General features: G+C 46.8%; 1 protein-coding gene across 1 annotated transcript in view; it reads right to left on the bottom strand.

Annotated features, from left to right (window-relative positions):
* Positions 1-12,460, bottom strand: part of PIK3C2G (phosphatidylinositol-4-phosphate 3-kinase catalytic subunit type 2 gamma) — a 3,221,975-nt gene that overhangs the window by 48,846 nt on the left and 3,160,669 nt on the right. The window contains exon 31 of the mRNA XM_069628394.1: positions 80-174. Coding sequence (XP_069484495.1) covers positions 80-174 — 95 coding nt within the window. The remainder of the gene's footprint in view (positions 1-79; positions 175-12,460) is intronic.

The raw sequence follows: 12,460 nt of genomic DNA, 5'->3' as shown, positions 1-12,460 counted from the left end.
CTATTTGCTTATCAGGCAGAACAGCCATTTAAACATGTATCAGAAGATTTAGTAGACCCACACATGCTTTTGTACTTACAATATTTTTTAAGTGTTTTAACAAAATGGTCAACTTTTGATTTTCATGAGATATGAGTAACTGGACACCTGGGTTCTTGTCAGATGACGTGTGCCCTAGAAACAAACACGGTTGATATCAAATTACTTATAAGATCTTTTTGTACATTGATAATGACGTGTCTCTCTCAAGGGAATAATCGGGGTTGCAAAATATTATCTGGTGCATATCATAAAGAATAGATACTGTATTAACATATAATGCATTTATTGCAGAAAACACATGGGTTTTTTAAACCTTTATTTCATAACCCAAGAGCATTAGAAGTAGTAGAATATCAGGGAATAAAAAAGGTGCTTATTTGTGAATTATCTTGTTTTTTTTAAATATTAGAAATGTAAACTGTAATGTCGCCTCTTAGTTTTCTCAATATCAGATTATGACACTGTCAAATGCTCATGTGGTAACATAGTTTTGTAAAAGGAAATATAATAAAAGGAAAAAATACAGTAAACCTCCTATAAACCCTTTTCATTACGGAAGGGGACTCCTCTTTTAAAGACTGATGACCAGAATACAAATGTGCCGCTACTCCACACTGTAGCTTGCCCGCTAGGGAACGCAGTATTATAGAAGAGGGTGCAAGGTCCCGTCTGCCACATCAATTAGCACACTGCAGGTTCTTGCTCACGGTCCCGTGTGCTTGAAACCTGGCCAATAACCACTAGTGTAACTGTCTGTTCTGAGCCAAAGGAAAGGATTGACACACCTCCCATCGATTACCACTTACCTGCAAGTCTGAGATGGCGGCAACATCAGCGTCTGTACTACCAGAAAGGATTTCTTCCCTCACAAGGTGTTATAGTTAGGCCCACGATATAAACACCATGGGAGTAGGAAGCTCTGTCACAAATGAAGGGCCCCCTCCTTCTATCAGTTTTCATAACAGAAATGTTTTTCATTTTTCTTCAATGCAGGAATCTTGATTGTGCGCCAAGCATGTTGCCTTTGAAATGGAAACAATCTTCCCACATTGAAAGAAATTGCACCTTAGAGGATTCCCCCAGTGCTAATAGCTTTACTGCCCGGTAGAGCAGGCTATGCCGGATGTTAAAGGAACTGGAGACTGCCATAAAGCCATCACTTCACTCAGGCCTTTAACTTAATCTGTAAACCTTTAGCACCCAGCATTGCCCAGTTTGGTAGGCATGAAGTCTATAAATGTACACATCCAGATGATATGGGTGCATATTAAAAACGGAGACATCCCTCAATGGCAGCTGGATGTGCTTGTGCAAATAAGGCTATCCTTATTTCCCCTATATGTTTCCTATAAAAAATGTGCATAGACAATGAGAATCGAGGAGTTTGCTCTGCATTGGTGGGACTCGGAAAGTGGTATAAATGCAGAGCATATTCACAGAGGCCCCTGTCAACAGGAAAACTATGGTCACTGTTGCGTAGTGACTATGCTCTAGGCGCATGCGTGGCCCATAACGAGGCTCGCGCATTCGGGTAGTTAATAAAGAAGGTCCCGGCCATCAGTTGCGGCCGGGACCCGAGCAGGCAACACGCGTCCCGTGTGTGTTCTTCAAGTGTGAATGCCTGCGCACGTGTGAATGCCGGTGTGGGCCCAGGGGGTCACACGCCCACACAACACTAGCGACGAGGAGCAGCAACGACGGGGAGACGAGACATTGCTCAGGTCGGGTCGGAGATAGTGTCTTTTTTTCCTCATTTCGTCACGTACCTACGCACATGGCCGGCGGCTATCTTGGGTAACACGCGGATCGCAGCGGTTGCGGCCCAGGCGGGTGCTCGTGCGCCAGCTGCGATCCTCTTTCCATAAGTAACAATTTTTGGACTTTCCATGTCACTTTCTCTCTGAGGGGCCGTGGCTTAAAAAAAAAAAATAAACCCCAGGAAGACATTTTGAGACAGCTGGAGGTGTCTCCATCCACTGCCGCAGGCCCAGAATTTATTCATCCTGTGTCTTGGTGCCTCAACACCCATCCTGTGGCTGGGTAGCCTGTGCAAACGTTTAAGGAGTGGTCTGGCAGAGATACCCTTCAACCCATGGTCATCATGGGTGAGGAAGGGGAAGAAGAGGGAGCCCATGCGCCTGTCCACGCATAATGCACAGCACCCTTGCACATATGCCCGTATTTGACACTACAGGCCCACCATCAAAGCTAGGGCCGAAATGGCTTCTATGGGTTAAGAAGTTGGAAATGTTTTTCAGGGCATCAGGGGAGACGGATGATGATGCGAAGGTTGCTATAATGGTGTACTCAGCGGGCACTGAGATCCACAGGATCTATGACTCTCTAAATCTTCCGGTGGTTACCTATGATGCAGTGAAACAGGCTCTTCAAGACCACTTCCTCCCCATGGCTAATGTTGATTTCGACAGATTTGTAATGTGTGCAGAGAAGCAGCAAGGGAGGAGTCGCTGGACCTGTTCTGTGCACGGCTGAGACACCTCGCAAGTACCTGCAGGTGGGTGAATGAGGAGGAGATGGTACGGAACCAGCTGCTGCAATGGTGCAGCTCGGGGAAGCTAAGAAGGCAGGTGCTAAGGGAGCCGGGCCTGACGCTGCAACAGATTCTCGACACAGGGAGGGCATACGAACTGGCGGAGACCAGAGGGGCGAAAATGGACGCTGCTATGCACCCGGGGAAGGGCGAGGACGCTTTTGCCATTGGGCGTTCTGCTCCAGGGAGGGCGCGATGGACACCTAGGAGGGTGGACAGTCCCTCTGCGCCTGGCACTCCGCAGTCTTGCCCATATTGCGGGTATGACCTGCCTCATGTAGGGGAATGCCCAGCAAAGACGAGGATCTGTGGCCGGTATTGCACACCAGGACACTATGCAAGGGTGTGCAGGGCCTCTACCCCAGTGGCGGTGTCGAGGGGGCCAGCGAGAGCAAGTGGGAGTGGTGCCCGGAGAGTGAGGGGCGTGTCGTCGGTTGAGCAAGGCATGCAGGATCTGGACATTGCTGAGGAGGAAGAAGAGGAGGAGGAGATCTTTTTCATTTCAAGCATTGCGACAGGGTCCAGAGGAAGCAGACAACAGACGTGCACAGTGAACATCGGGGATGGGATCCCCACCCCCGTTTTGATAGACACAGGAGCATCAGTCTGTGTGCTAGCGGTAGAACACTATGAGGCACTCCCAGGCCCTCCCAAGCTGGCAGAGTCGAAGGCCCGGATATACTCTTTCGGTGGAGATATGCCGCTACTGATTCGGGGAGTGTTTGTGGCTCTGGTGTCGCATGGGCCTAACAAGATTAAGGCAAGGTTCTTTGTGACGAGTGTGAGCCCGCACTCCCTCCTGAGTTGTGCTGCTTCTGAGGCCCTTGACATTGTACATTTCACGCTGGCAGTATATCACACTGACATTGATCGCCTCCTGCAGCGTTTTGATGACATCTTTCAGGGGGTCGGAAAACTGAAGGGTGACCGCATCAGGATTCACATTGATGGATCTGTGAGGCCGACAGCCCTCAAGCACCGCATAATACCCTTCCACCTGAGGGCACAGGTGGAGAAGGAACTTCAGTCGCTCATCGACCTGGACATTATTGAGAGGGTGGAAGGCCCAACCCCATGGGTCTCCCCAATTGTCGTTGCCCCGAAGCCCAAACAACCAGGGGCTGTCCGCATCTGCGTGATATAATATGATATGATATGGCATTTGTAACGCGCCTATACACAAGTGTTTCAAGGCGCGATGAGGCAGGGAGGGGGGAACAAGAGGAGACAGAGAACGATCCTACTAGGCCAGGTGTCATTCAGATCGCGCAAGTGCATGGGTAGGGGGGGACGGGAAAAGTGCAAGGGGGAAAGGGAGAGGGGAAAGTGCAGTACAGGGTTAGTAATGAACAGGATAAATAATAAGGGCCAGCTGGTGGCAAGTGCAAGATAAGTGCAGACAAGTGCTGGGAAGGGGGGCTGTAGGGATACAGAGACAGTCCCGCAGTGCAGGGGTTGCCAGGGAGGCAGTGCAGGAGAGAGTGGCTGGGCCAAGGACCGAGATTGGTGAGTGGCCCAGTTGCTGATTCAGTACAGTTTCAGTGATTTAGCAGGGGAGAGGGAGAGAGAAAGCAGAAGCAAAGAGGAAGGTTTTGAGGTGCTTCCGGAACCGGAGATGGTTCTCCTCAAGTTTTAGGGAGGCAGGAAGGCTGTTCCAGAGGGAGGCCCCTGCTGCGGAGAGAGATCTCCCCCCAACTCTTTGCTTGGAGAAGCGGCTGACCCAGAGGGAGTTGGAGGCGGAAGAGCGAAGTGCTTGAGAAGGAAGATATTTAGGAAGGGAGAGTTGAAGGCTGTTCCAGAGGGAGGCCCCTGCTGCGGAGAGAGATCTCCCCCCATGAGACTGCCTAATATTGCCATCAAAAGAGAGCGTCACCTCACGCCCACGCTGGATGAAATCGTCGGTGAGCTGCAGGGAGCGAAGGTCTTCTCCAAACTGGACCTGAGGTCTGGCTACCATCAGCTGGAACTTCACCCAGAGTCGAGATACATCACCACCTTTACGACTCATGAGGGGCTGTACCAGTTTAAAAGGCTCTGCTTTGGTGTCTCGTCAGCGGCAGAGGTTTTCCAAAACGCCATCCGGGGAGCCTTGGCAGGACTAAAAGGGGTGATCAATATGTCAGATGACATTTTAGTCTTTGCTCAATCTGAGGCGGAACACCTAAAGAGACTGGAACGGGCACTGGAGAGACTAAAAAGCTTGGGGTTGACCCTGCACCGAAAGAAATGTGAATTTCTCAAGGACCGAATAGAATTCTTCGGGTTTGTGTTCCATGCGGGAGTATCTCGCCTGATCCGGAGAAAGTAAGGGACATTCGTGAGGCGGCCCCCGCTAGAGTCACCAGCCAAGATAAGGAGCTTCCTCGGCATGGTCAACTACTGTGGACAATTCATTCGCGATCTGGCGTCTCTGTCTGAGCCTTTGCAGGCCCTGACAAGGAATGACGCGGCGTGGGCCTGGACGTCGAAGGAGCAGAGGGCGTTCGTGGAGATCAAAAATGATCTCCATGGCGTCTAAGAGACCATGGCGTATTTTAACCCAGACAGGGAATCGGAAATAGTGGTGGACGCCAGCCCAGTGGGGTTAGGAGCGGTGCTCATGCAGGCTGATCCACAGGGAACCATGCGTCCCATCGCCTATGCCAGTAAGGTGCTTACAGAGACAGAGAAGCGGTATTCACAAATTGAGCACGAGGCCCTAGCCATCCTGTGGGGCTGCAAGCACTTCAGGATCTACATCCTGGGGAAGCCCGTGGTTGTGATAACTGACCACAAGCCACTGATTCCGATTATGGCCGGCGCCTCCTCCAAGCCGCCACCGCGCATCGAGAGATGGATGCTGTCGCTTATTGAATATTGGGTCAAGCTACAGTATCGCCCTGGCACTCACAATCCGGCGGACTATCTGTCCCGTCACCTGGGGGCAGGGCGACCTCGAGACTCAGCTGAAGTGGTGGACTGCATTAAGATGGTGAAGTACGTGGTGGAAGCAGCCCTGGCAGTGGCCCTGGCGCGCCAAGAAATTGTGGATGTGTCGAATGTGGATGAAGTATTCCTGGTCATCAAGGAAGCCATGGCTAGCGGGGAGTGGCGTGAAGTGCTCACGAACAATGCCAGAAGAGAGAGCGGGGCGCAAAGAGATCTCCAAGCACTATGGAAGGTGCGCAACGAGCTGTCAGTTTCAGAAGACGGCCTTCCGCTGAGAGGGTCTCAGATCGTGATCCCCCAGGCCTTGGTGGGGAAAGTGCTGCAACTCGCCCATAAAGGTCACCGGGGGACGGCAAAAACAAAGGCATGCCTAAGACTGAAGGTGTGGTTGCCGGACCTGGAGAGTAGAGTGGACGAGTTTGTGCATGCTTGCGTACCGTGCCAGGTGGCTAGCCCAGTGGAAAGAGGGCTGCCCATCCAGGCAATGGAAAGAAGTGAGCAGCCGTGCGGGACGGTGCACGCCGACTTCGGCTCCAGGGGCAGAGGAATGTACTTTCTTGCAGTTGTTGACCAGTGATCGCGGTATCCCGAGGTGGAGCCGGTGGAATCCACGGCCAGCCACCACACCATTCTGGCCCTGGAGAAGATGTTCGCCACCCACGGTTTCCCCACCGAGATTTGTTCTGACAACGGCTCGCCATTCCAGGGGCAACAGTTTGCCCGATACTGTGAGGAGAGGGGGATCAAACATCGGAAAGTCACCCCACTCTGGCCCAGGGCAAACGGGGAAGTGGAGCGCTTCGTGCGGACACTCAATAAGGTCTTCAGAATCTCGCTGGATGGGGGAGAGGAGCTACGCCGAAACCTCTTAGAGTTTCTGCGTAAGTACCGCACAACCACACATCAGTCCACCGGTGTTGCGCCTGCCGAGGCCCTATTCAAGCGGTCTCCCAGAGGACTGCTACCGGAAGTGGAAGGGTGCAGCCCTGGAGTGATTGACAACAACCGGGTGTGCGTGCAGAGGGATATCCAAAATGAGCAGGAAAGCACCCGCCGGAACTTGCCGGAGAAGTCGATTGAAGTAGGGGACACAGAGTTGGTCCGGAATCGGAGGCTGGAAGGGAAACTATCTCTCCCGTATGAGGCCCAGCCGCTGGGCGTGACCCATGTCAAGGGGTCCATGATCACCGCGGCCAATGCCAGGGGCACAGTCAGGCGCAATGTGTCGTACTTCAAGCGGATCAAGGCTGCACCTCCTCCAGTGCCGTCCGAGATGCCCAGACCCGGGCCAGGGTCACCACTGAGGGACGAGGGACCTCCAGAAGATCTGGGGACACAGGAGACACCTCGAGAGGAGTCCAGAAGGTACCCGAGCCATGCGGGGCGGAAGCCATCACAGAGGTTCCAGGACTTTATCATGGACTCAGCATCGTAACAGGTTGAGAATTGTTCGTGAGGTCAAAGGTTGCTATTGTTGCGTGTTAAAGTTATGGTTGTTTCTTGTTTGGGGAAAAAGGAGGGATGTTGCGTAGTGACTACGCTGTAGGCGCATGCGCGTAGTTAATAAAGAAGGTCCTGGCCATCAGTTGCGTCCGGGACCCGAGCAGGCAACACACGTCCCGTGTGTGTTCTTCAAGTGTGAATGCCTGCGCACGTGTGAATGCCGGTGTGGGCCCAGGGGGTCACACGCCCACACAACAGTGACAGGGACCAAGTGGCACCCCTCTTCACTAGACAGCGGTAGCCCTAACCCACTTCCAAATGATGGACCTGTGCCCGTGTTGAAACAGAGTCTGGTAGGAGTCATGCTGTCAACATTAGTGCAGGATAAAACAAATTCTCCTGGACCGTTCCTACGTTCTGTACTTGGGAACAGCTTCTGTTTTCTTCAAGGATGCGCACAGGCCTGATGTACATGTAGCACAGAGAAGAAGAGCACCTGTGGGAGACACATGCGTTTCTCGTGACTCTTACTAAACATCTATCATCATCATTCTCGCTCGGCCACACTCCATTCAAAACATTTTCTTCCTACAGGAACATTTCTGGGCTCAATGGTTTAAGGTACTACAAATATTTGTTTTAATTACTATTGTATAAAAATGGTAAAACAACTCAATAGCACCAAATATCAGTCTCAAATCCACCCTCGGTGGATTAGTGTTCACAAAAAATAAGTGATGCGGTTAGTTAAAGTGACTCAAAAAAGCTCAAAGCAGCAGTATTACATTTAACAACATTAGTCTGGACTTATCGCCTCAATACTTTTCTTCTAGCCAATTACAGTGTTCGCAACCTATTCAATGTCTTCTTGTGGCCAAATGACAGTGGAAAACCATGACAATCTAAACTAAACGGTGATGTTTTCTGTCTCAGACTTGCATATAATTTATTTGATGCACTGTGTATTATATAAACAAACAGTATGACAGACGTGTGCTTCGGCCTCTTATAGGGGAGATTCTAGCTTCCCCACCCTTCAATTTTGGATAGGCCTTCATCAGGACAGATAGCAGGTGACTCCCCATGATGAAAGTGAAATCTATTTATATATGGCACGAGTAGATCCTTCTCTACTCAAAAGGCTATACTTGGGACTCTTAGTAGCTCTCCCTGTTCTATGCAGCGGATTCTGTTCTGTATTCATGGCACACAGATTCCCTTGTTGACTGGAGAAGTTTTTCGACACCACAAAGACATCCTACTCACTAAAAGATCTGGTGCTTTTTCTAGTTGAGGCTGAATTTCATGCAGCTGCTTCTTTGTTTCTGGTTTGCAATCCTATAGGATTTGTTCGTTCTGTGTTTTGGAAAAATACGCACACCGACTTGTCTGTTCCATCACTCGTGTGGGAACTGTAAGCAACTGCTGCTGGAGCCTGTGTTTAAGCTGCTGCTACGCGGTTCTGGTAATTGACTTGCAGTTCCCACACGAGTGATTGACGCAGTGTTACCGGCAAACTCGCCTTACCGTTACCAGCGGTAAGTTCCATAGGACTCCATGGAACACGTGGGCACCTATCACCGGCACCGGTAGGACTGGCACCAGTGATAGGGCAATTTGCTGCCGGTAGGGGCCAGAACCCCCGGCAGGTCAGGCCTACTGGTAGTTCACTGCCCCTACCGGCAGACTCGGAGTGAGCCGGTCCGGTAAAAATGATGGAGCCGGTGGTACCAACATTTTTTCCGACATTTTTACCAGACCGGCTCACCCGTAAAGAACAGAAAAACCTGACAACATATAATGCAGTGTAGCAATGTTTTGGCTAACAAACTGGGCCAATGCATTTTGCACCTTGCATAATGAGTTCAACTTGACGTTTGTTGGGTCATAGGCAGCCAATTTAGCAGTTTAAAAAAAAGGAAATAAATGCCATATTTTTGTAAAATTAAGTAACATTCGTAAAGGCACATGTTTGAGGCTCTGGAGTCTTTTGGTCGTATAACCTGGTAACTCTAGGTTGTCAGAGGTACAATAGTCTAACCATGAAGAAATATATACATTTACTAGGGTAAAGAAATATATACATTTACTAGGTAACCTTGTATACAAAAGTGAAATAAGAAATCAACCGTCAAAGCAGGTTAATTCGAGCAAAACTAGAATCAGTAGCCTTATTTGTACTTGAACTCATGTGCATTAAACATATGTTTAAGATGTGCAGCACTCAAAGGCCATCAAAGTAGCATTGTGTCAAACAATCACAACCAAGATCTGATAACATCAACGTAACATGTTTGATACATTTTTTCTTTTATCACAAATCCATTGCCATTAAATCCTTGAGAAATCGTCTTTTTAATGCAGCCTTTTCATTGCACATGATTATCACTTGCACCTGTATTATTGTGGCTGTCAAAGTGGCTGAGATAGCAATAAATTAATCTTCAAGAATACCTAATTTGCCGCAGTTTGAAAGACACCCAAAACATAATTCAACATTTTAAATTCTGTTTTCTCTACATGATCCGAAGGGGAATGACCCCATACACTAGTGGCATATCTTATTTAAAACATCCATTTATTAGCGTGTCAACAAATACAAATCACATCAATATAATACAAGGTTTTTTTTTAGATTTTAGCAGAAGCATAAACACATTGTTTAACTACATTACAATAAGTATACAATGCAAAGCAAACATTACAATCCAACTTGTCCCCCTTAGCCACACTAAATCACTTTCAGTGTACGTAAACAACAACAGTCTCAAAAAAATATAACCACTCCTCCTATCAGAAGACATACATAGACACAAGACTCCACGTAGACCAACACCAAACCAATACACTAAGAAAGAGAGCAAAGAAGAAAATAGAAAGAAAAGAGAAAGAGGGAAGATAAGAGAGAGAGAAGAAAAGAGGAAAAAGAAAAAAGAAAAAAAAACAGTTCCCACTCCTAAATATCATCCATACCTTAGATATTTAACCATATAAGGCAGTGAATGGCGCCCACATTGAAATGTATTCCTCCTCCTTCTCTCTCGCTTCGAATGACATTTTATCATAAGCAGACAGGGTCTGCAACTCCATTAACCAGTTCTCCACTGATGGCTTCTTCCTGGTTTTCCAAACTCGAAGAATCAGTCACATCACAACTAACAAAGCTTTATCAATCCAACTGTTATATTTCATAGAATCAGAACATCTACCCCTATGTAGAAGAAGGATTATATTAACTGCTGATCTCTGCAAAATTACTTCTAGCATCAATTCAACTCTATTAATCACTTCATTCCAAAAGCTACGAACTCTCGGACAACTCCAAAAAAGGTGTACCAATGTACCACTGTCTATTCCACACCCCCAGCATAAATCATCTGTCTGTAAGTTCAATTTATACATCTTAACCGGCGTCCAGTATACTCTACCTATTATGTTCTGTCTGATGATACGTAGATTTAAGTCCGCTCCTAGACTGACACCTATTCTTAATATATCTCTCCAATCTCTATCCGTAAAGTCCATATTCATATCCACTGACCATATCTCTCTCAATTTTTCCCAAGCTTCCACATGCCCAACTTCCAATTGCATAAAGTTCATATATGTACGAGCAGTATGCTCTTGTCCCAAAAGTAGCTGACACAATTCCGGTTTAGTCCCCATGGAACCATTGAGCATGCCTTTCCGAAGAATAATCAAAGAGACTAGATCCGCGTATCTGCTTCTTTCTCTAGCATGCAGACCAAATTTTCTCTGCATCTCCTCAAATGATAGCAAATGGTCTCCATGAAGTAAATCCCCCATAGTGAGAATACTCCTCTTCATCGAACTTCACCAGTTAAGGCATCTATTGTTAAGTTTCAGCACTGCATTATACCACAGAGAAGCATCCTCACTAAATCCATACAACTGTTTATTCTCTCCAAACCACATTCAAAAAACGTGTCTAGTAGCCACTATTGATTTTAGCTGTAATCTATTGGTCGACAAATTCCCCATAGTATAAAGACTTTTTAAATGGTACGGACTGCAAATATCTTTTTCCATGCGCAACCAAAGAGTTCCATTAAAATCATCATCTCTATAATAATAAGAGCCTTTTTTAAGCAAAAACGCCTTACAGTATTTGTATAAGTCTGGATAGCCAAATCCCCCCTCATCAATCTTTTGCATCAAAATATACCGTGGGATTAGTGGTCACACAGATTTTATGACTCTGTGTGATTAGACAAAAAAATGTGTTTTATATTGAATTGGCCGCATTACCTCCAACATTTGCAGAAAAGCTTAAAACTCATCCATTGGCTTGATCCATCAATAGGGCTGGTTTACTACTATGGTCCCATTAAATATTATCTGTACATCACGCTCCTAGAAAATGAAAGGAGTATAGTATGGGCAGAATAGAACAATTGTAGATTTTAATGAATGTCCCTTTTGGAGGGAATCTTTGAATTTGAAACACCGACCTTGTTTATTAACATTTACATATTGTAGCTGCTTCTTATGACACCCCACACGTCCAGCTGATTGCAGTCCATTTCATCCTCTAATAGATCCATAACTACTCTTGCATTGAAATCATCTACCAGCATTAAATATATGGTGCATATTATTCTGCCAATTTAGGACTTCCAACAAGATTGTGCAGTAAACCATTTACAGAGAAAACCAATAGACATTATTTTTGGAACATTACAATCTACATTTCTGATATTTAGAAAAATAACAAGCTAATTCACAAAGGAGCACCTCTCTTTATTACCCGATATTATACTACTTATGCTATTGGCAATGTATTTAAATATATGTTTAAATACCTGCTCAAGTTGTTCTAAACACACAAGACATTTGTCCACAAATTCCTAATTACTGTAGTAAAAAACAGACTCTGAAGTGAGGAGGAAGCTGTGTGAATTTCTCTAACAACTCAAATAGCTCAACGAGTAGTGGTTCAGATGCAGGCTCGTCAGGTACAGCAAGTACATCTACAGGACAACACCACCCACAGTTTTTTCGGGGACAAGGGAAAAGGCGCCGCAACAAATATCAGGGGTCCCCTCGTATGCAAACCAGGGACTGGAGTGGTCCACCCCAAAACTGGTAGTCCCTATATATAACCTGACAAAATACAAATTGTCTGAGGCAGAATCTAAAATTCTGACAAAAGACCCAACCTTTGTCCCTACCACAAGAGCTAGTAATTTCGAAACAGAAGTGGAATTGCAAATATTCTTCCGAATGATACGGCTATGATATTTCTTCAGAAATTCAACTAGTAAAGAGAAAGAACAAAACGTAACTGGCCTGAAGCCACCATCAAGGTTTACACCACTAAACTCGATCGTGAGCCCAGCTATTTTAGTTTTTGAAAATAGAATCATCCTTGAAACAAAAGTCCTCTTAAGAACGAAAAATAATTGCAAAGACAACCTCTCAAAAACAGAAGGATCAGCCCTCAACAGCCTGAAACAGAACAATACATTTATCATC

Source organism: Ambystoma mexicanum, chromosome 12 (assembly GCF_040938575.1).
Source record: "Ambystoma mexicanum isolate Mex_15411 chromosome 12, UKY_AmexF1_1, whole genome shotgun sequence".
NCBI classification, from domain to species: Eukaryota; Metazoa; Chordata; class Amphibia; order Caudata; family Ambystomatidae; genus Ambystoma; species Ambystoma mexicanum.
This window is presented reverse-complemented; position numbering and strand designations above follow the sequence as displayed.